The following is a 24,882-nucleotide window of genomic DNA, read 5'->3' as shown; positions in this document are numbered from 1 at the left end:
TTATTTTGGATGGAATATGATAAAATATTTGTAAAATAATATTGAAACGTAGTTAATGATAACATTGGCTTTAAAACGAACAAAAAATGTATGAAAAAAAAGGTTTTATCGAATCAAAATTTTTATAACAAAATGAAGTGTTATTTGTACAAAAAAATGCATTTTACAAGTTTTACTGTAGTCGAACTTTACAATGTCAGACATTTTAAAATTTATCTTTAGATGATTGTTCACATCATGGTTGGTCGATATACGCCAAATAATTAGTACTTTGTGCGCAGCTTCCATTCAAACGGATAACCGCATCTTAATGTCTTCTGATTCCTGCCATAAGTCGACTCATTTGTTGCTAAGCTAGCAGCAACCATTCTTGACAAAGGATATTGTTTATTTCATGACCTGTTTGAACTGGGGTGCACTTTACGCCCAACAGTGTCCCATATATGCTCGATATGGTTCAAATTCGGGCTACGATAGGGCCAAAGAAGATAAACCGAATTCCATTGGAACAATGGATCTTCCTCTACGACGTTAATTTCCAACTTTGGCGAGCTCTGCACAATATTGGATACGGGCATCTGTGTGTCTGTTCGTAGGCAAAGGTCCCCGAAATGGTATTATCGCACGATAACCAGTAGCGATGAGCCGATCTTGAACAGTTCTTGCTTAAAGGCTCATGTATGGTCATTATTCTCTTTTTAGGATTGTATTGTTTGCAATGGGTTTCCTTCTGACCAACCTTCATTGTGCTTAATTGTCCCTAGCAGATGTTATAGGGGGTCTCCTTGACCTCGGAAGGTCTTTAGCATCGTTTCTTGCCTGATTTTTATTCTCAAAACGACTTTAAGTGGAATGGAGATGACCAACAATACGTGCAATTATCACAGCGGCATACCTGCTTACCTCATGCTGGATATCTGCCATCTTGCTGCAGTTATGAGTTGTCGATGACCAATTACAAGGTGTAAATAACATAAATTTATAAACTTGGTTATTTTAAGTGTTGAAAACAATGAGGATTAAAACATCTGTTTTAGTGTTTACGAGTACAGTAGCTGCATGTGCAGATACGAACTGATATTATATCACATAACATGTGAAACCATAGATCAAATTTATTTATGAGTCAATTGAATTTAAAGAATTATATTCATAAACCAACATTAAAAGACTGGATTTTGTCAAACAAACAAATGCTGATGTCAATATTAGAACAACTATACGGAAGTGAAACAACTTTTCATTCAAATTTGAAGTAGTTTCCATGTGTTCGAAAAAACTTACGCGCACAGTTTGGTTCTAGTTTTCAATATTTTAAATAACTAGCCCATGGAGAACATACGTTTATTATTCACTTACAAAAACTTACATTAGTCGTTGAGGTAATGGTAGGTCATTATCAAGAACAATGATTAGGAAGTTGAAAATACAATTTCACCGAAAATGGAGTACTTTTCTTTCTTTAAGATAAAGTTATTTCTGTTTTTCCATGTTAGCAAAAGTCTTCACTTGAGAAATTTGTGCAAAGAAGCTACTAAAACGCTTTGATAAATAATTAAATGGATTCTTTAAATAACCTAGCAAAGTCTGTAAAGGTTGTAAATTGCTATACATCATGGATGCGTTCTGTGTCATAATTAAAATCTTCGTCATTTAACAAAACAAAAGATATAAAGGGAAGGGCATTGTAAAATTGGACGAATTCATAATTCTATTCCAACATTAACGAACTAAAGGAAGCATTATACAAATGCACAATAATGATGTTTTCCTGGGTAGGTTCATATTTAGTCTGGCTATAAAAACACAGATAAAACAGTGAATTACATTCTGCAAATTCATTTTGTAATGTTTAATACACAATATTCTGCATAATACTAAATTTGTATGAAGTGGTATTTAGAAAATATAGCTACGTCTTCGAAATATGAAAATAACCAAGCATTCACATGCACCATGTGTACATTGCATGAACATACTGTGGCTTCATTTATTTTAGTAGCTACCAATTTACATAGATTGATAATAACTTTGTAGATACATTTTCAAATCGTTGTTTTGGCAAATTCTGCATACATTCTTTTCGAAAATCTGTATTTTGTTGATTATTTAAATTCATGGTTCCCCTGTATCCACGAAATCCACGAAATCGGTGAAATTGTATTTTCAACTTCCTAATCATTGTTTTTAATAATGACCTACCATTACCTCAACGACTAAAGTAAGTTTTTGTAAGTGAATAATAAACGTATGTTTTCCATGGGCTAGATATTTAAAATATGGAAAACTAGAACCAAACTGTGCGCGTAAGTTTTTTCGAACACATGGAAACTACTTCAAATTTGTTCTAATATTGACATCAGCATTTGTTTGTTTGACAAAATCCAGTCTTTTAATGTTGGTTTATGAATATAATTCTTTAAATTCAATTGACTCATAAATAAATTTGATCTATGGTTTCACATGTTATGTGATATAAGAATGCACTTGTATATGTTAACCAATCTATATTGGGAACACCTATTAAACAAGAAACATCATTTAATAAATCTTATTTTTAAGTCGACAACAGTCTGTCTACCTTCGTAATAGTAATTCTGAAACAAATGAACATAATATGAAATTTTAGTTTTTTCCTGATTGTGCAGTTTTTTGTTTTATTACAACATGTTCGTTTATCGTAATAAATGCAATTGATGAAGATGTGATATCGGAAAATTTCAAAAAAATGGTAGCACTAGAATTGTCCAGACCGAAAATACCACCGATGTGTATTGTGGGTCCATAATTTGATGTGCAGATATATGCCTATCAGATCCACAATGCTGGTGGCGAGATATTCCAAAAAAGGGACGAATGATACCAATTGGACAGTCACAATCATAAATCGAAAATAAACCGACAACGCCAAGGCTATAATTGAAAAAGACAAACAGACAAACAATAGTACACACAACCCGTCGTGTTATAATAAACACGGTAAATAGTCAACCAACTTGTGATGGCGTCCGTAAAATTTACGATGGGATGATTTTAACTTCACCAAATGGAACTCTTGGTTTAATAGCTTCCTTGTGACAGCAACCCTCTTAATAAGGTGACCGAGTAAGGAAAAGTCGCTTATTTAAGCAGTTTTATTGTCATTCGGACTATACGGCTATAAATCACAGTATTGTTAGTTTAAAGGTTAAACTTAACATTTCGGCTTGTCGTCAAAAAATCGTACGGTGAAATTTTCGTAAAATGGGCTTTGAAATACGTGAGTTTACTTGAACGAAAAATCGGCTAAGAAAAGTTTTGAGGTCAACATTGTTAAAAAAACATCCGTGATATGATTTCTGTTATTATATACATTGTTGTTACACCTTATTCATGCTATTTTAAAGATTTCAAATAAAGTTTAGCAAAATTAATTCGTTATTAAAGAGTTTTTGTAAAAGTTTAACACTACGAATTCTTTGGATTTAAAAGAGTATATTCCAATTTAATTTCATAATTTTTTAACGCAAAATGTAAAATGATTAACATTTTTATGATATTTCATACATTTGTACCTTTATTAATCAATAATATAAAACTCATTTGTCTCAGAAGCACTATTTCAGCAATTCAAGCCAAACAAAATTCATAACGCTCATATGACAAAGCTATTCGAAGCTCATATACAGCCTCTTATATATATATATATATATAAACGCAATTGGGATGTGATGTATTACTTACATTTACATAATATACTAGGATATGTTCCTTGAAGCAGTAGACATTTAGCTGTCAAATGTAAGAGCAGAACGAGAGGGAAATTGGTCTCTTCCTTGAGATCGTCATCTCAAATGTAACATTATATTTTTATAACCAACCGAACCGTACAAGGTGGATACTCGATGTGCTTCAATTTTCTAAGAACATTCGATCACCTTTTATAGATGGCTACTTTGCTTTTTATACAGATTCCTGGATATTTTAACAGTACTATGACATGGCAATAGAAATGATCGTTATAAAAGCCTCAAGGGGATTAGGTGGCACTGTACATGCTGTAGGCATAACAAATCAAAAGTCTGCGCTTGTTAGATGGACCCTTACTAGACATTTCATAGAATCCATTAGTCGTGTAATGCTGAAAAGGGATAAAATTGCTGCAAATTATGCAAATTCACAAGAAGAAACAAAGCCAACAGCAATGAAAAGAGATGAAGAACATGTTATGTTATTGCCATTGTGAACCATCTAAATGATCTATGACTGATCACTTTGGTGTGGAATCCCACCCTCAATGTCTTATCAATATCTCTTCTTAAATGCATGCTTTAAGACATATTCGATGTTCTTTGCTCACAGTTGTTGGGGAAGGCTTGAACATGTCGTAACATTTTATCACTAGTGATCTTTCTTAAGAGTTGTTATAGTCCAATATCAATGTCAAACACAAACCTTAAATATAAATCGGGGGAGGGAATACTTTCATGTTGCATAAATCCATGACTTGTGATTAGACGTGCACTGATTTCGGCAAAATGTAGAGATGATGGATGTTTTCATAGAACATGTGTTGTCGCACCCATTCCGTTATCCCCTTTTCAAAATGACGGCACCATGAGAAAATCATGCAAGTCGGATTTTGTGAAGCAATTCGAATCTTAAATCTCTTGTGCACTTTCCCTACCTTCCTTTATACCATCACTCACAACTAACATAAGAGATGGTATGGCATTGGTTCAATTTATTAATGCTAAAAAAGGTAAAACATACGGCGACATTGCAGCTTACTATTAAAAATATATGTCCCAATGATTTCTATGGCGCACATAGTAGCACATGTTTTTGATCGCTACGACACGAACAACTATATAAAGTCTGCCGAAAGGGAACGCCGCACAGAGACTTCATGCAGCTTCCATGAAAGTGTATCAGATTATAGAGCGGAGAAGTATTCCTCTCTGGAAAACTTTGATAAACCCCATGATATTCCACCTGATGTGAGCTTTACATAGTCAGAACGTTTGTTAATTCCGAAATTGTCAAAGTTATTTATACCAACATAGCTGTAGAGTTTTATGAAAATCCATTTTGATTTGCCAAAAATTAAAGAAATTTTTAAAGGTGATTACATGTATCTGATTTTATTGAGAACTGACAATTCAAGCTTTTTTACTTATTTATAATTCATTTCGTTTGTCAGCAATAAACCAAACTACCTAACAACCTGGCATGTTGTAAGATGAATATATATATTTGAGATAGTTGTATAGTTTTATGAAAATCCAAAATAACATGAATTTAATGTGATTTCTGACGGCGGTCGAATTGAATATTACTTGACCTATTATAATAAATCCTTAAATGTGGCGGCAATAAACAAATCAACCTTGCATTATGTAAGATCAATGTATATTGCGATAGCTTTAAAATTTTAATAAAATCCAAGTTATAGAAATAGTAACAGCTTAGTTTAATTAGAATTGAAAATTTTACCTTTTTTATCTAGTAATTAAATGCTTTAACTTGACAGCAATGATCCAAACTACAAAAAACATAGAATTCTGTAATATCATCAAACAATTGAGTTAGATGAGCTGATTCAGACGAGTCCGGACGTAATTTAAAGGATAATACTAAGTCGAGACAGGTTGAGACTGGTCGAGAGTGGTTAAAGACAGGTCGAGATTGGTCGAGACTGGTTACAGACAGGTCGATACTGGCCAATACTGAGCCAAGAATGAGTCGAGCATTTGTAGAGACCATATTTAGACAATACCAGGATTATCAAGTACTCAATCAGACTTATTTTAAAAGTAAAGTCTAGACCAACGTCGAGTACAGTTTAGTACAGTTAAGTACTGTCGAGATGAATCCACGTCATCTCAAGTAATATCTTGGTCGAGAACAAAACAAAGGTCAATTTGCAGTGTTAGAATATGTTGTTTTCTTTGTTGGCCTTTTTTGTTTTTTAGGTACATGTATTAGGGATATAGCATAATGTTTATTGCTGAACCCTTATGTGTCATTTAACCTATTATGTTTGTTTGTCTTCATTTTATTCACACATTGTTAAAAATAATTGAATTGCAATTAGTTAAATAAAGCATCATAGATATATATATATATATATATATAAAAAAAGACCAAAATCTTCAGATCAATATGACGCTTGCAGTGGCAAAAAAATCATGAATTTTAGGTATGAATAAACGGTGTAAAAGATAACGTTGCCACTATATATAACAATAAAATACAATACAAATATGTTTATTATAGTGACATTGTGTATAACAAATTATGTACAATATTGAAATATTTCAATTAAATTACACCTGGCACAATGGACCTATAAGTCACTTCAAATAGATACTATATTATTAATTCAGATTGTCATCAGGAATCTTATATACATGTTAATTATTTAAATATAAGTGTTGTCTGCGTTTTGTAAATGAATGTTCTAGGTATCGAGCTGTTTTTCAAGGATATTCTGACAATAATAAATTTAACTTTTCACTGTTATTCAAATTTAATACGGTTTCACCAAGTCCAGAATATAATTGATTACATAGTCCATTGTAAAATTGGCATTCAATCAGAAAGTGTAGCTCATTTTCAATATGTCCGGAGTCGCACATTCTACATATCCGTTGGTATTCTGGCTCACCAACAAAACGTCCTGTTTCTAATCTTAGCGGAAGAATGCCACATCTAAACTGGGCCAGTACCGATCTTTCTCTACGTTTTAAATTTTGTTTAAAATATGTTTCTGTTGAATATGTCGATTTAAAAGTTCTATATGTACGAATTTTCGGAAAGTTAGATAGGTTTGTATGCCATTTTGTTGCACATATATCCATAAGATTGTTTCTGACGCTATTAACATCACATTTTAGCATTTGTTGAAAGTTATCATCCATACCAACTAAAGACATTATTGTTCTTACACTTGATGACAAATTGTTCGTAGATAATTCGTAGTCCCATAGGAACACCCTTTTACAAAGTCTACTATTGTCCATATCCATCAATCGGTTCCAATATCTAACCATATTACACCAGCGACGTTCTTTTGAAGGAAACCATCCAACATCTCCGTTGATAGCCAGCTTTGGAGCAAACTTGTGAACTCCCAAAAAGTATCTTATGGCCTTGTTTTGAACAATGTCGACACAATTTAAGTCTTTAAAACCCCACACTGAAGAACAGTAGTCGAGTATAGGTAAATACAAGAGACATACAGTTTTTCATAAGTCTTTATACCAAATTCTTTTAAACTGTGTATCTTCGATATAATAGCTCTGAGTGCTCTTCCACTAGCTGCAGAAAGATTTTCAGCATTCGATGTATATTCTTTTTCTCGTTAAAAATAACTCCAAGGTATTTATATTTGTCTATAATTTGCAAGATGTTCCCTCCGATTCTAAACTGAAATTCGCTCCGTTTTTTGCGTGATGCTCTGAAGTGTACAACTTTTGACTGTCTGTATTAATTAAGACTCTCCATTTTTTACACGAATCATGTAATTTATCTAGCATCTTTTGCATATCACATTCATTCTCGGCCATCAAAACAATATCGTACGCATATAAAAGTAAAGACAATTTCGATTCTCCAATTTTAATACCAAGTCCAAGTTGGTTGATTTCATCTACAAGATCATCAATAAAAACAGAAAATAATGTCGGAGATAGATTATCACCTTGTTTTACACCAGAGTTACATAAAAACCAATCGGACATTTTATTGTTAATCGAATACTTGCGGTTGTTTGCACATATAAACTTTTAATAGAGTTATATATTTTCCCATCAATATTGTTAAGCAACAGTTTGTACTGCAACATATCACGATCTACGAAATCAAAAGCCTTTTTTAGATCAATAAATGTGGCAATAACATTAGGATTGTTTTTTATTATGCTGTAAAGGGTGATCCTCACATGAACGATTTTTACGAAAGCCGTTTTGTTCCTCAGAAAGTAAATCATTGTCCTCCAGATATGAAGACACTCTATTGTTTATAAATCCACTGTACAGCTTCGAAACACACGACAACAAACTGATTCCTCGATAGTGAAGTGGAATGCGTTTATCTGATGATTTGTCTTTAAGTATCGGACAGATGATGGCCTGGTGCCATAATGATGGCACAATGCTTGTGTCGAAAACTAGTTGAAACATAGAATATAAGACGGCGATAACATTTTCTGTCTTCAATACTTTATAAGGGATATTATCCATTCCACACGATTTACCGTTTTTTGGTTCTTGAGACAAGTCGCCTTATTTCATCTATAGTTAAAGCTGAATTCAATTCTTTATTTTCAATAAACAAAGGATCGAGCATTCTTTCTTCTAATAAGACTGTAACCCCAAACAATATAAGGCCTTGTTTAAAAATGCAGTGCACTGTTGTCACTGTTTCCTCGATTTCACTGACTTAGAAAACTAAGACAAAGACAACTCTTATTACTACCAAAGCATACTATAAATCAGTCTCTGCAGAAGATGAAACTTACACTAACTTAGCTTTTTACGATTCAATAAATTTTCGTAATGCCATTTGTCCAATTGCAACAATACATCAACTCTTAAACTTGTATTTGTTTTGAACTTTATATATGCTTTATTTAATCATAATAATATAATACATAGTGTGTAAATACAAAAAATAACGTACATGTGAATTAGTTACTTTATTTTTTATATTGAATTAATAAAGCGCAGTATCATTCCTAGAGTAATCGTTTACATGTTTCTGATTAAGAATATAGGATAGACATGTCACGTACGCTTTACCAAAGACAAATTCAGATACACAAAAAACATTTTTTTGATAAATCTCACTCTACTTCATAAAACATCTTTAACTCTCTTTTTCACTTGGCATGTAACGACTCAAGCAATCATATTGTAATTTCAAAGGATGTTTGTTCACATGTATTGACAGTTTATAGAAATTTAAATGTCCACTTATCTGACATTTGTCGCTTTGAAGCAATCGTTGATTCTGTGTAAAGGTCTCTTACAGCTTTTTAAATATGTATAGATAAAAAAGTGAACTACGGAATAAATGCACTTATTGGATCCGCATCCCATATTTTAAAAATCTATTTATCGTTGAATAATCTTTATATCAAAGAAGTAGTTTACATATTGCTTATCCCAATCAGTACAATTTTTGTCCTATCGGATTTAAAATGATCTAATCTACTAAATCCTACATTGTTAAATTATAGTTCGTTTTAGTGTGTGTTATATTTTAATGTTGTGTTTCTGTTGTGGCGTAGTTATCTTATATTTGATGCGTTTCCATCAGTTTAAGTTTGTAACTCGGCTTTGGTTTTTTTTCTCTATACATACTATAGATTTATGAATTTCGATTAGCGATATACTACTGTTGCCTTTATTCAGAGATTGGTTTCCAATTATATTCTGACATATTTGATTAAAATGTGATTGATATTATAGCAATACTAACGACATTTCCCATTTTGACACTAACTGCTCTAAACGAGAGCATTGTTGGGCGAAAAAACTCACTAAAAGGCCAGGCTTATATTTTAGCAGATCAGACGAGTTTTATCAAAACAAAAACAAAACTTTCATGCACACAATTCGAAATATCAAATATGTCCTGCAACGCGCACAATACGAAATACGAAATACAAGTTGTATTCCAACATCGAAATGATGCATGACAACAAGAAAGATATTCGTGAACATGTAAAACGTTAATTTCTATAACGCATGAAGATCATCAGTTATAAATAAAAAAATACAAATATGAAATGTCGTAAACATGTGCAAAATCGTCATAGTTTGAGACTAACAATTGCTTCCTAATTTTGTCATAAAAAATTGTCATAGGTTGAGTGAGACCATATTCCCTGGTTTGTATCTGTTTGTATTGTTTTCCATCAGGTGAAATCACTAGGATACTTTTAGACAGAAAATCAACGACAAAAACATTTCCTTTATCGTCTACAGTAATTCCTCCTGGGCAGTTTAGCATCTTTTCATTAATGAATTCCCAAACTACCTTTCCACTTTTTAAACAATATACTACTACTTTATGTGTTTCGGGTACGGAGCAAAAAATATTGTCACCATGGGTAGTAATGTACGAGTTTGGAGGCATGCACGTGCTCGGAATATTGGTATAGCTAAAGTCTGTACAAGATATTATATGGATACAATTTCTGTTAGAACAGCAAATTAATGATTTTCCATCAAAAGTTATGCCATAGGGTGAATCAGATAATTCAATAAACCTTTTTATTTTTCTGGTCGTCAAATCAATAATCAAAATACCAGTATTTCGAAATAAATATCCAGTGGTAACAGCTACTGTGTTGTCGTCTATACATGTTAAATCGTATGCACCATGAGGATGATTAAGTTTGAGGATATATTCAGTCTCACCATATAAGTCTATGGCTACAAGTTTCTGTCCATATTCATTGCTGTCAGTAAAAAGATATCTATCTTTTGTAGTAGAACATCCACTGGTCGAAACACAAGAAGTTTGTAGTTCCCGCTTAAAATTGAATTTTATATTGTTTACTGATTCCGGTTCCTGAGCTTGTGGGTCTTTCCTGCTCACTAACTTAATGCTATCAAATGGACAGCTTTGCACTTTAATGGAACCGAACTTTCCATCATCAGTCATAAAATCCAACATTTAAGTATCGAAGGTAAAATCCAAGCTGACTTTTTCTACAAGTTTATTTTGAACCATTGACTGAATCAACTGCTCATTTTGAGTGATGTTCTTCTGGATTTTTTTCACACCAAGAAATGATTGTATATCGGAGACATACTTCTTTATGTTTTCGATTTCTGCGTTGCACTGAATCATCTCTTCATATTGAGCATTGAGTGAGGAAACGATTGATTCGATCTTATCGCAACATTCCGCTTCTACTTTGTCAAGTTCGGTCATGAAATCTTCTTGCAACCTATCGAGGTACCGTGTAATTGTTTCTTTAAAGCGACTTACAACTTCGAAGATTTGTGTCTTTTTCACTTTCAAGATTTTCAAATTGGACTCCCTGTCACTTCGGATTCGGTTGATATTAACCATTATATCGTTTACACTTTGTTCCATTTCTCTGAACACTTTGGATGATTTCATGCCCAGTGCAACATCTTCAATAATTGTTAGTTCATCGCAGTGTCCATGTTCTTTGATACATTTGTAACAAATAGGAACCTCGTGCTTTACACAGTATTGTGTGTACTTCTCATTGTGATAAGTACAGAATATGTTGATGCTGGCGATGAACGGAGGTAAACTATTGTATTCTGATATAGGGATGACGTTGTGACCCCGGGAAGCTTTCGATATAATGTGATGTTCTTTACATTCAACGCAAAGTGCTTCCTCACATTCTGGACACCAGTGTGTGGACGATGTGGTAAGATGTCGTAGATTACATATAGCACACAATGATGTATTTGTAGCCATTGGTCACTGGTAAAAAATATAAAAACAAAAATTAATATGCTCATTTTTTGGTTTTGTTTCCTGTTATTATTCAAAATCTTAAATATATAGCGATGGTTTTTAGGCTAACATGTTCATAAAAAGTCTTTCAAATGTTTTGCTGACCACTCAGAAATTTAATAAGGCAAAACTTTTATTCGATGGATTAAATATTTATATTTTATTATGTTTTTTCTTTAGCATTTGTATGCATATATATTTGAAATAAATAATTAAAATGAAAATGAACATTGCAAATAATGAATGTATCAACACAATGTTTCTTTCGTTCTTGATATCAGACTGTTCGAATTCGACTCCTTCAGGCAAAGTTGTCCTTTGATAGATTGACAATTGTTTTAAGAATGGTTTTGGCTATGTAGCTTTTCACAATTTCGGTCGGTTCTTATACATATGTATAGGAAGATGTGGTGTGGGTGCCAATGAGACAATATGATCCGCTTTTGGCGTTGCTGATGACAGTAAATACCGCAAGCGCTTTGGATGCAGGAAATGTATAAAGCGTCATTTTTTTTGTTTATTTTTATACGAATATTTAGTAGCATGTAACTTAAACGAGACCTGCGCTCTATGTTTCCTGTCCAATAATCTATGGAAATTTAGCCATTTTTATTGATTTTTTCATGTTAAATCAATATGAGTACAACTTGTGACGTCAACATAAAACGCAGGAACAAAAATTTTCAACAAAATTGTTTATTTTCTATCTAGTCATTGTATTAGGTATAATTTCTAGTGCTATTGGTCAATAAATCCTAAATTGAAATTTACGCTAAATCAGGGGCCATTTTGGAACCTACTCCTTTATGTAAATAATTTGAAACAGGTGATTGTTCTTGACATTTCATACTTCAGCCTATCTATTATAGTGTTTTGGTTTGCCAAATAGTAAGACAGAACGTTAATCTTTGTTCTTCAGATTACAAAGACATGTGGAAGGGATAGTCACACACGTTCATTTCTTGTTTTGCCGTGCATTTTTTTGTGTGTGTCTAGAATAGCCTTTACCAATTCGGGAAACCTTACAATAAATGTGTGGTTAGCTTCTGTCGACTGATAAGTACGCAATTGTGATGTTGTCTACTGTACTGTTCAACTTGGTAATTCCTTTTATCTGTCTTCGGTATTTTATAGTATATCGTATCAAAAAGAGTACCATCAGTGACAGAAAGTTATCCAAAAGTAGTAGGAATGTGAGACTGCTGGCATTTTGCATGACACGTGATATTTATATTTCTTATATGGATAAAAGGGTAATTAAGTTAGAAATCAGAAAGACAAGGATTTAATTTTGTGTTTTATGACCTATTTCAGCTTGGTCTGTTTGAAAACACCAATAATAATCAAAAGGTTTGTATAATTAATCTCATAAAAGATGTGAAATGTAACATGTGTAATTAAAAAAGAAACAAATCTCCAACATGCAACACGGAAGTATGTTGTTATCGAGGCGTTGTTTACATAATGATGTCCGAAAAAAATCAAAATGAGTTATCGCTCTTTTTCTGTGCCATTTTAAATTGATAGTATTCTTTTTTTTTATAGAAGTAGTTTATTTTACCTAAAGTTTATCTAACTGGGACATTATTCAGATTTGACATTACTCTTTTGTATTTATAGTTTCAAAGTTTTTTTTTCAAATTTGTAAATAGTTTAACATACATATAACCTAGACATTTCATAGTTCCGTAGCGACTTTTTAAACCTTTTTTATATCTAAATATTCATATATAAAAAAAAAAAATAATCCGTATACTGTGGTTCAAAGTTAAAAGAATGTTTGAAACAAAATCTCTTACATGAGATTCATTTTTAAAAAGGTTATTTGTTTTGTACAAATATCATATGAAATAAATTTAGATAATCTCTACTGCAGTCAATTTTAATTAAAACAAGTTTAATCCATCATTTTCTACATAAGACAATGTCTGTACAACAGTTGTTATCCATTTGTTTGATTTTGCCATTTAATAAATGTTTAACTAGGAGCTTTCCTTTTTGAATTTTCCTCGGTCTCGAGTATTTTTGTGATTTAACTTTTGACTATCAAGAATTTTAATTCTACTCCTTATATCTAGCAGTATATGTTAATCAATTAAAGATAAAGGATTACAAGGAGTTTTGATATTCTTGTTACCAATCCAATAATGGCGTCTAATTAGTAATAGCCTTGTATATTTATGAAATGTGCGAATAAAAATCCATGGTTTTTTTTAGCAAATTAACCAAAATAGAACTACAACCAAAATACTCAATTTATTGTGTGCCCTCCCAAAGCATGCAATTAGTCTATTATTTCTCGCTGTTTATTTAAAAAAAAAAACCCAGCTTTTTACAGCTTATGGTTAAGCAACTGCTTCCCTGCAATAAAACATTGAACACATATTTGGAAATCATATACAACTAAATGATAAATGTAACTGTAACTGTACTTAAAATAATGATCCCCGTTTGTCATTGTTGACGCATTTAAACCAGTCAGTTGTTTCTATTGAAGCTCACCTTCTGACTTTCAAACATAAAGTATATTGGTCAGTATCCCCAATTCGCCTCAAATTAAAAATATTGCAAAAACTGTACGTAAATAGACAATATCCATCAAGTGATATTGGACATGCATGAATATATAACAAATGACTGGGCTTAACCATTTGTGCTGACTAACAGAGCTGTGGACCATAGAATAAAAGTGTAAAAACTATGGAGTTATTAAATGAATACAACAGATTAAATTTTCAAAGAATTGAACGTGTGAAAAATAGGATTTTTATACCTCGCAAATCAATGCTACGAAAACCTTTTAGGGTATGCTTAATTTACAAAATAAATCCAACTTCATATTCCAAAACTTAAGGGGCACATGTGAAAATGTCTCAGTTTCTGTACGAGTAATCAACCATGTCTATTTTTACGATATTGGTAGAGGAATTGAGAAGAAAGTAGCAAATACCGCCAGTCTTAATGAATTGCGCATCCATACATATCCATGTGTTCAACACATTTTGAATAAATCTTTTCACTGAGATAAAGTTGTACAAATGTCAAATCAAACCGTTCTTCTAATCTCCTCATTTTCTTGTTAATTGAACTTAAAGTTTTCAAATTTACTCATCTGTGAAAGCTTACCAATCTGCTTAAAATCCTGTATATATTAAACGTAAGTTAGCAAATATTGTAAACAAACCAGAATACTATTCGAGAAAGATATCGTTTTCGAATCGTAGCTTTGACTAACATCGAAATGAAATTGAATGTCTAATTTATTGGGTGATGATTTGATAAATGAATAATAACTTTTACTTTCATCTACCAATATCGTAAAAATGAATAATAACACTGATAAGAGTACAGAGGTCTCATACATTGATATAAACTGTACCAAGTCATAGATTTAGTGATACATGTAAAACTAAGTACATACTAAATAAGAAATCTATGATAAAATTGTAAAGATGTTTTAATTGAATCGACATTTAACAGATATAAAAATATAAGAGCTCCATGGATCAAGCAACTGTTCTCATTGGTGTTGAAACATGTTTTTCTTCCCATAACCTTTTCTTAATACTAACTCAGTGCATGATGTTGCTTAGAAATCAGAATGTTATCAAAATTCGAAAGTCTAAAAAACTGGAAAAATAAACATACGTCAATTCCTTTTGTGCTCCATCGTGATCATTTGTTTTTAAGCAACATCAGTTATATGTAACTTAATCTAACAATATAAAATGTCAAAAAGATAAGCGAAACTGTTTTCGTTTGCGACTAATATCTGCTTCTTTTTTTTGTCAAAAAATATCGCCCTTGGTTTAGTGAGATCATATTCAGTGATTTGTATCTGTTTATATTGTTTTCCATTGGGAGAAATCACAAAAATATTTTTTGAATCTATCCCGACGACGAAAACCTTCCCTTTATCGTCCAAGGTAATACCTCCTGGGTTCTTTAAAGCATCATTCTTGAACTCCCAAACTAGTTTTCTCATGTTTAAACAAGATACTTTATTTTTATAAGGAAAAGTATAGACAATCATTTCACCTTGGGTTGCAACGTACGAACTCGTTGACGTGAACGTGTTAGGAAGGATAGTACAGCTAAAGTCTGTACATGATATTTCACGCATGTCATAACCTTCACAGCAGCAAATCAATGATCCACCATCAAAAGTAATGCCAAAAGGTATACCAGGTAATTCAACGAATCTTTTCACTTTTCGGGTGGTCAAATCAATAATCATTATACCGGTCGTTCCATAGGAATATCCAGTACTAACAGCTACTGTGTTGTCGTCTATACATGCTAAATCGAAGGCACTGTATGACTCTGCAAGCTTGATGGTATATTCAGTTTTTCCAGATGAGTTCAATCCCACAAGTTTCTCTTGATGGTTATGGTAATCCGTAAAAAGATACCCACCATATTCCGTCATACAACATCCCCTCGTGTTAACACATGAAGGTTTTAGTTTCCGCTTAAAATTTAATTGTATATTGTTTACAGATTGGTTTTCCTCAGTTACCAATATTTGAGCCTGTCTGTCTTTCTTCCTAACTAATTCGATGGTTTCAGATGAGTATCTTTCAACCATAATGGAACCCAATTTCTTTATGTTAGTTATAGAATCCTGTATCTTTGCATCGATAGAACAATCCAGGACGATTGTTTCTACATTCTTACTTTGAACCATGAACTCAATGTAATTCTTATTTTTTGTAATAGTGTTCTGGATATCTCTCATACCAAGGAATGCTTGTAAATCTGAAGCATATGTTTTTATATTTTCGATATCTGCGTTGCACTGAACTATCTCTTTGTCTTGGTCCTTGAGAGAGGACACGATTGATTCGATCTTTTCATAACATTCCGCTTCTACTTTGTCAAGTTCTTTCATAAAATCCTCTTGCATCTTATCAAGGTGTAAGTTTATCTCCTTTTTTAATCGAAGAACATCTTCAATGATTTGCTTCTTTTTATCTTTAATAGTTATAATATTGGACTCCCTGTTCTCTCGAATTCTACTAATATTTACTATTATATCATGTAAGCTTTGTTCCATATCTCGGAACACCTCAGATGATTTAACTTCGCTAGCAAGATCCTCTAGAAGCGTCAGTCCTCCGCAGTTGCCGTGTTCTTTTATACACTTATAACAAATAGGAACCTCATGCTTTACACAGTATTGCAGGTATTTCTCATTATGATACGTGCAAAATAATTCAATATTGGCGATAAACGGAGGTAAATCATTGTAGTCTGATATAGGGGTGATGTGGTGACCCCGGGAAGCTTTCGACAGAATGTGATGTTCTTTACAGTCAACGCAAAGTGCTTCTTCACATTCTGGACACCAGTGCGTAGACGATGCGGTGAGATGTCGTAGATCACATATCGCACACAGTGATGTATTTGAAGCCATTGGTCACTGGTAAAAATATGAAAGAAAAAAAAATATGTTTTAATTTTTGCTGTCTGATTTCCTGTTTTAATTCGAAAGTATTAAATATATACTTACAATTGTCTTTCAAACGTATTGCTAAACACACAGATTTCTGTTACCTTTCAAAAGCGGATTTTTTTGCCTTGATGCTTAAAGTATTTTCAGTATTTCTTTCTATTTTGTGCGTATGTATTGGAAAATTTTGAATATGAAAATAAAGATTGCAATTAAAGTATCTATAAACAAAATGTTTCTTTCGTACTTGATGTTACACTGTTCGATTCCGACTGCCTACGACAAAGTTGCTTTAGATATACTTGGTTATCTTAGATACTTACTGGTCATACAATTTCAGTTCTTAAACATCATTGAGTCAACATCGGCTTTCAAATTATCGGTTTTAAACGTTCTTGATAAAACAATCTTCGAATTAAGTACAGGATCGATACAAATTCTGTCCTGTCGATTTTTGATTATTTTGTAATATAATAATTTGAAGAATCATCAATTTCTTTCTGTAAATGCCATATCCCTATAAATTTCTATAACTGTAACCGTAAAACAGGAAGCGCTTCCCACGCATGAAATGTAGCAGGTATTATTTTCATTTTTTTATCATGTGACTTAATCAAAACCTACAGTTATAGTGAAAAAGCAGAGTTCTCAATAATTTTCAGTTCAACCGAAGTAAAACAACAGAATATACGTAAGCAATAAAATAGCTTGGTTGATACATAAAATGAGTAACGATAGATATAAACGAGTAACCTTTGTGGACAATGATGCACAAAGACCCAGTTGAGCGACATAGACGCCTCTGTGGAGACTCTAAAAGAGGGACAAAAGATACCAAAGGACAGTCAAACTCATAAATCTAAAACAAACTGACAACGCCACGGCTAGAAATGAATAAGACAAACAGACAAACAATAGTACATATGACACAACATAGAAAACTAAAGAATAAACTACACGAACCCCACAAAAAACTAGGGGTGATCTCAGGTGCTCCGGAAGGGTAAGCAGATCCTGCTCCACATCTAACTTATTGTTATTGATTGTGTGCAACTTAAAAGTGTTAATTATCGAAGTTTAAAAATCACAATTGTGTTTTTTGTTCTGTGTGCATTTGAAGTGGCTGGGAAACTAGAGGCTCTTAGTAACCTGAAATAATAGCTCACTTTTTCGAATTAATTTTCAACTGAAAAAGCCAAAATCATTTTTTTCAAAAATCGTCATTATATTACTCCCTTAGAGTCACCCTTTTTTTTTCTCTCGGTCATATTATATTTTTTGTAGCTGTTAAATTTGCTTTTTACAGTTACTACCTATCTTAAAGTTTGTATTATATTATTGTCGAGTTTCATTATGTTTGTTTTGACTATGTATTTGTCATGTTCAAAATTGTTTTTTGTTTGTTTCGCAAAAAAATAAAGATTATTATAATTTCTGGTGATTACTATTATTAACTCCTGTTAATTAAAAAAAAGAAAGTAAGGAAATCTTGAAACTGATTCCTAGCATTGTTCGGTGTGGTAAATGTCCCTCTTACAACATGACCTATAGTAGTGCTTTCAGTGGCGGATCCAGAAATTTTGGGTACCCACTCGCTGCCGAAGAAGGGACCCGCTCCGATCATGCTTCAGTGATTCCCTTTATAAGCAACCATCATTTTCCCAGAAAAGGGGGCCCAACTGCCCCCTCCTCTGGCTTTAATTTAAAGGATACAAAACATACAATATCACATATATATCCAAAAGCACTATTAAACTACTGACATCTAGCACGATCATGACAAGTGATATTTATGTGATAGATCAGGGATGAATACGGGGTCGTTTTACTGTATGTTTATGACCTATATGGCATTTGCATGATTGCAATCACCAATAATTATCAAAGGTCTATACTATGTATGTCTTTAAAAGGTATGAAAAGCAAATAAACAAGAAAACAAACCTTACATGCAACAAGGAAGTACGTTGTGATGACAGCCGTTGTTTACTTTATAGATAAACAATTTGAGTTATCGCTCTTTTCCTTTGCTGAATCCGGTAAAATATCAGTTTGATTAATAGTATATTTTTTTCAAGACTTCTGCCTCCATATTTTAAAGATGTAATTTTTCTTTATTCAATTATTGGTGTTTTTTATACTGTCATTTCCTTTTTACAATTTCCGTTGTATCATCTTTACATATTGTTCTTTCCAAATACAAGGATCCAGTCTTCTGGTGAAATGTGGTAATTAAAAGAGTACAGAAAACACTCTATAAAGTAAGCTTTGCAATGGTTGGGATGATAATTATGTTAACAGAATAATAATAAAAAGCCTGCTTTCAGGAAGCTCTAAATGAGTAGTGATTTTAGCTTGCATTATTGGGGCTTCTGCACTGTCAAAAATAAATAACATTTTTGTAATGTATATTGATATAAGAATCCAAATCTTATATAAATGGTAAAGACAGAAAATTTGTTTTAGTTCAACATTGGCGATTTTTTATGATATCCTTTCATTGTTACAACTTCTAATGATTTCTCAATATAAAAATTATGTTTAAATCGTATCCTTTCCATAAACAGGTCTTCTGGTAAAACATATGGTTATAAATAGGGTACAGATTTGAGAAAACATTCAAACATGTTTATAGCATTTATTCAGCAATCGTTGGGATGGTATGTTAACTGAATAGTAAAACAAGTCTGCTTCCTGTTGACTGTAAGTTGTACATGCGTAGTGATTTTAGTCTCCATTTGGGGGCTTTTTTACTGTCTAAAAATAAACAACGTTTCCTGGAATGAAAGTTTTATTATAAATTTTTTAACACAGAATAATAACAACATAAAATATTGCAACATACGATATGATAAAAGCATGAGATTCTTGTGTTTTAAAAGTTAGGGACATCACATATATATTTGATAAAAAAAAATATGAAAATGTAAATCTCAGTTTTTACTAGCTGGAGGCAACACTAAAACACCTCTGACTGTCAGACTTGAGTATTGAACGTTTACTTCGAGAGAGAGAGATTCTGTCCTTGATCATTGTGTTGAAGTTTCCATACAAATAACTTGCTATCATCAAGTTCTTCAATCAGTTTCTAAGTTTCCTTCGAACCCATGCTGGACAACCTGAAAAATTTAAAGATATAAAATTAATTTATGAGGAAAGGGTACTATTAATTAGGACTGCCGAACTAGAGGACAGAAAAATTCCTAGCATATTTATAAGTTGATATGTGTTGATACCACAGGCACTTGTCTCAGAATGTTTTCTCCCTATATACCTGTATATAACACATAGGAATTTTTTTCTGAGACGAGTGCCTGTGGTTGGTACCAAGTACAATTGTACTTTGACCGATAATGGTTAAATTTTATAAATTGTGACTTGGATGGAGAGTTGTCTCATTGGCACTAGTACCACATCTTATATATGTACAGTGCTTTCCATCCTTTAATCAAATTCCCAAATATTCACCTCGTCTTTAATGAGTATTACTGTTATATTAGCTACTGGATTTTAAACAACAAGCAATAACACATATTTCGTCTTACAATGATGAAAACTGTTTTTAGTCAAATTTATGTCCCTTCATTGATGATGGCGGTCAACAAATAAATAAAAAAACGGATACCCCACTCGCACTATCATACCAGTGGACCGTGAAATTGGGGTCATAACTCTAATTTTGCCTTAAAATTAGAAACATCATATCAAAGGGAACGTGTGTACTAAGTTCAAGTTGATTGGACTAAAACTTGGTCAAAAACTACCTTGACCTGACCAAAAGGTTTCAACCTGAGGCAGGACAGACGGACGCACAGACCAGAAAAACATAATGCTATTGTACACATAATACACAACTCTGAAGAGCAGACATAACGGGAAATGGTCAGGCATATTGGCAAAACTAAGACAAGGAATCAGGGATATGGAGACATATTCCTAAAGTGTCAATATTTGTAACAGTCAGGTAATTTAAAAATTATATTAAAAACATTACACTTTCATCACTCTCACCACGTAAAACCCTTTACTTAAAAGCTTCACTGTTAGTAGCAACCCTTTATCAAGACAATCATCATAGGAAAAATATTTGTAAGCTCTAGAAAATCATAACAAATGGAAGATATCTGCTCTATATGTTGGCACTGCTGGGAAATCACACATAAGAATGGAAATTTCAAAATTCTAGAGCAGATATCATCTTTTTTTCGTATATTTTTATTCAAAATTTAAACCGATCCTGATAAGGATAAGGAGCATTTTTTTTATTGTTTTTTTAAATTGTCATAAAAAACGATTCTGATAATCTGATTATTACTGTTTACCTTTTGCTTCTCTAAATGACCTGATTCCTTTATTTTGATCTTCTTTATCTTTTTCTAAATGAAAAAAAATATTCGTAAACATTACATTTCTTATGTTTCTTGTGAGAGGGTGCGAATGGTTTTTTTCAGAATCGAGGATAATGGGATAAAAATATAGTGAATAGATTGAGAAAAATACATAATAAAAATATGAGAAGGAGAACAATGAGGTTTTAAAAGAAAAAAAGAATAATGACCAATAGCATAAAGAATATAGAAAAATGGCCTGATATATATACTAATTTTTTTTAGAAAACAGAAATGAAGGGTCGACCCCCAATCTAGACCCTCGTGTCATAAGTTTTTTATGGTGGTTTCCGCCCAGCAGCACAAACAGGCTATATCATCACGATAGAAAAACATACCACGTGGATCAAAGTCTATCAGTGCGATATACATACTTTACTATACTAAACAACCTAAATAACGCACTAATCTTACCATATATCGCCGTATATCATCAGTATACAGCGGATATAGGTACTAACCAAGCCGGCGGGATTGATTTTGACCTCACACGGTAACGAAAATCTTTGCTTTGTTGAAATCAAATCAATGCGTACCTCAATCTAAATATAACTGTTGTTTAAAGAAATTATTTGGTCGTAAATTGGTGATTAGAGATGTTTCATTATTTTCCCAAAACAAGAACGATTACCAAAAACATGTTCAAGTACTTGTCAAAGAAGTTGGCACTCGTCTCATCCGATATAATTCTATAGTCATTGCTCCTTTTTTTCTGATAGAATGCCACTGTGCGTGTGTAATAAGTATAGTTGTATCAATAATTGGCATTGAAATGATTCGTGCATATGTACATGTTTTTTTCAATATTTTATTCCGAAAAGACGCGTTGTGTATACGGTGTTTAGCTGACCACATAAATCTTTCTGTACGGTGCATATAGTTAAGTTGCAGTACACCGTACACAAAAAAAAAATTTTCAAACTCGTTTATTATCCCAAAAAGTTTCAAGGCATGAGTAATTACAGGTACTAGGTTTATGATTGGTAACTATTACTTTTGCCCTGTATTAGCTTTCTTTCAGGTAAAATATGTAAATGTCACAATTGTATCGGCATTCAAAGTCGGTGTTGACATTCACAACTATTAGCGCATTCAAAATTCAAGTGTTCTTATTAGAATATAAAATATGTCTTATAAATAGGAAAAAATCAATGCGAAAAATATTTTGGAGCAGGAATTTCAGATGTTGAGAAATGTACACTGAATGTTTATCAGACAAAACACAGATTTTCGTTACCGTGTCAGTTGAAATCGATCATGCCCGCTTGCAATTGGTTAGTACCTATAACCGCTGTACGATGATACACGGGTGTATATGGTAGTTTTACCATTTCCCGTTTTTCTATTTGATTTTGGAATTATAGTACGTTTTCAATGTTTGTATAACCTTGAAATCAATGTTCACAGAGAAATATATATAATATGAGGGTGGTAAAGAGGGGTATTGAACACGGGAACACGTGAAATAAAAATCGCAAAAACGTTGCACGAAAAATAAAACATTGGGGAAAACGAAGCACGAGAAATAAAATGGTAAATATTAAGGGAAAAGTTATTATATACTCAGCCGTTCTTGGAGATCATACCGTGGCAGCCTTATTAATCAACATGGAGACTTTGCAGTCAACTTTTAGCGTCCGCTACTTGCATCTTATTTGAAAAAAAAAACCATTATTCACAGTAATTTGATTGACTTCAATGATACCATACATATTGCAAAAGTAGAATAGTAACAACATACATCAATTACTATTAGATTTCACAAATTTCAGAAGGTATGCAGTATAACAAATTGACTTTTTAATCAAATGCGGGACATGCACGAGAAATAAAGAGCACAGACACGAAACACGGAAAATAAACAAGGTGAAACACGAAGCACGCAAATCGAGCCAAACACGAGAAAACGAGAAATAAAATGTCAAAACACGAAAATACGGGAAATAAAAAGGCTGAAAACGTTGCACGAAAATAACTCTTTACCACCCTCTAATATGTTCCTGATTAAACATATTAGTATAATCTTAAGTATGTTGTTATTTGCTCTCTTATTTTATTTGTATCGTACGCAAATAGACAAGACAAGACAAATACTTTATCAAAGATACTTTTTCTTTTTGAAATCACCCAAACTTTAAAGTTATATGATGGTATCTTCTAGAATTGACAATACTACACTAACAGGTTAACAGAAGACTTGGGAGTATTTTAAATTAATTTTGTTTTATTTAAACATATCTCATTGTTCAAAACAAATTTTAAATTTAAATTGCATTTAAATTTAAAAAAAATGACAAACACACACATTAAAAACAAGCCCATTCAGACTTAACGGGACTAACCTGTACGGACCATCTTCGCTAGCCAAGGGTTACGATCCACTCCCACTCTCTTCACCCTTGGCGGATTAAGCCAACATTTGTGATTTCAATGTTGCGCCATCTACCGGAAGATTAAAGTCACGTCCATTCCGAATACATTATTCTTGACCAATGGTAGTTCTTGAACTCTTCAAGTTGGAGGTAAAAACACGGTAGCGTCTAGATTCTACACACTTGGAAAAGCCGGAAACGAAAATATACATCAACATTCATGCATTTGTGCAAGAAATATACAAAGGAACTTCTATAAGTCGATTAAGAATATTAAAATTTTCACTGAATGTGGTCGTATGTTTAGGGATGTAAAGATTTGTTGCACAATAAACACGTGGCAATTGTTTACAAACGCTTTCTACATTTACACGTGATCATGTTATAGGCGCTTTTTGATTGGATGGATGCAGCGATTTTCGACTGCAACCAATAAAAAACTGTACCTTGTGTCTCCGAAATGTTAACTCAATCCGCCAAGGGTGAAGAGAGCGGGAGTGAATCGTAACCCTTGGCTAGCGAAGATTGTACGGACTAGCTTGTTGACATGATTTATATTGTATTTTAGTAGTTCTATTTCAATCATTTCGTCATGCACCTGTATTATTTCAATAACATTTTATACAAGTATCGATCTTTTACGCTAACAAAAATGAAGGCTACCACAGTCTAGAAAGTGCGAACAAAATTGATAAAACCTTACCTTTGTGTGTCACGTGGAATAGTGGATTATCGATATATACTCTTTCGTGTGTCGTTGGATTGTATCTAGGATAGAACACACGTTCTTTATCAATCAATAGGATCTTTCCTGTCGTTGGGTCTTCGGCCGACCATGGATGTTCTTCGTATGTCTTCATACTGCACGTACTCTTAGGTTCAATATCAGCGTATTTTATTTTCTCTCCCTCAAAATTATGCCAGTAAATACTCGCTACACACGTTGATCTGTTTTCAAACAAAGTATAGGAAACTTTGCCGCCTTGTACAGATTTGACAATTGGCCGGTCTGCCACTTTTTTTTCCATATTTTTACACAGTTATTGATGCATGGAAACATATTTTACCAATGGCGGATACCTACGATCGACTGCAACCTATTTAATCACCCGTCATTTATTTGTACTATTGATTGATTTAAATCTCCATCGCTAATTAGTAATTTATACAAATACTG

At 32.7% G+C, this 24,882-nt stretch overlaps 3 protein-coding genes across 3 annotated transcripts; all 3 read right to left on the bottom strand.

Moving 5' to 3' along the window:
• Window positions 1-10,668: 10,668 nt before the first annotated feature.
• Window positions 10,669-11,454, bottom strand: LOC134684848 (E3 ubiquitin/ISG15 ligase TRIM25-like). The gene has a single exon (XM_063544158.1). The coding sequence runs from the start codon at window positions 11,452-11,454 to the stop codon at window positions 10,669-10,671; it is 786 nt and encodes a 261-aa protein (XP_063400228.1).
• A 2,371-nt stretch (window positions 11,455-13,825) lies between these two features.
• Window positions 13,826-18,930, bottom strand: LOC134684847 (uncharacterized). The gene is made up of 3 exons (XM_063544156.1): window positions 18,890-18,930; window positions 15,427-16,915; window positions 13,826-13,854 (listed from the first exon to the last, which is right to left on the bottom strand). The coding sequence occupies exons 2-3, from the start codon at window positions 16,907-16,909 to the stop codon at window positions 13,826-13,828; spliced, it is 1,512 nt and encodes a 503-aa protein (XP_063400226.1). The 5' UTR covers window positions 16,910-16,915; window positions 18,890-18,930.
• Window positions 18,931-19,747: 817 nt separating this feature from the next.
• On the bottom strand, window positions 19,748-24,882 carry LOC134683231 (von Hippel-Lindau disease tumor suppressor-like). The gene is made up of 3 exons (XM_063542402.1): window positions 24,409-24,882; window positions 21,268-21,321; window positions 19,748-20,064 (listed from the first exon to the last, which is right to left on the bottom strand). Exons 1-3 carry the CDS (start codon window positions 24,731-24,733, stop codon window positions 20,027-20,029), a joined length of 417 nt encoding a protein of 138 aa, XP_063398472.1. The 5' UTR covers window positions 24,734-24,882; the 3' UTR covers window positions 19,748-20,026.

This window comes from Mytilus trossulus, chromosome 9 (assembly GCF_036588685.1).
Source record: "Mytilus trossulus isolate FHL-02 chromosome 9, PNRI_Mtr1.1.1.hap1, whole genome shotgun sequence".
Taxonomy (NCBI): Eukaryota; Metazoa; Mollusca; class Bivalvia; order Mytilida; family Mytilidae; genus Mytilus; species Mytilus trossulus.
Note: the sequence above shows the minus strand (reverse complement) of the source record. Positions and strands in the feature narration are given on the sequence as shown.

Bases quoted from the DNA above. Each gene is read 5' to 3' on its own strand.
- LOC134684847 (XM_063544156.1), bottom strand. From the start codon at position 16,909: ATGGCTTCAAATACATCACTGTGTGCGATATGTGATCTACGACATCTC. The intron at 13,855-15,426 runs GTATTACCTTGG...GTTTTATTGCAG, and splicing joins TGCTTTAAAGAACCCAGGAG to GGAAGCAGTTGCTTAACCAT.
- LOC134684848 (XM_063544158.1), bottom strand. From the start codon at position 11,454: ATGGCTACAAATACATCATTGTGTGCTATATGTAATCTACGACATCTT.
- LOC134683231 (XM_063542402.1), bottom strand. From the start codon at position 24,733: ATGGAAAAAAAAGTGGCAGACCGGCCAATTGTCAAATCTGTACAAGGC. The intron at 21,322-24,408 runs GTAAGGTTTTAT...TTTTTCATTTAG, and splicing joins ATTCCACGTGACACACAAAG to AAAAAGATAAAGAAGATCAA. The intron at 20,065-21,267 runs GTAAACAGTAAT...TAAATTTTTCAG, and splicing joins GTCATTTAGAGAAGCAAAAG to GTTGTCCAGCATGGGTTCGA.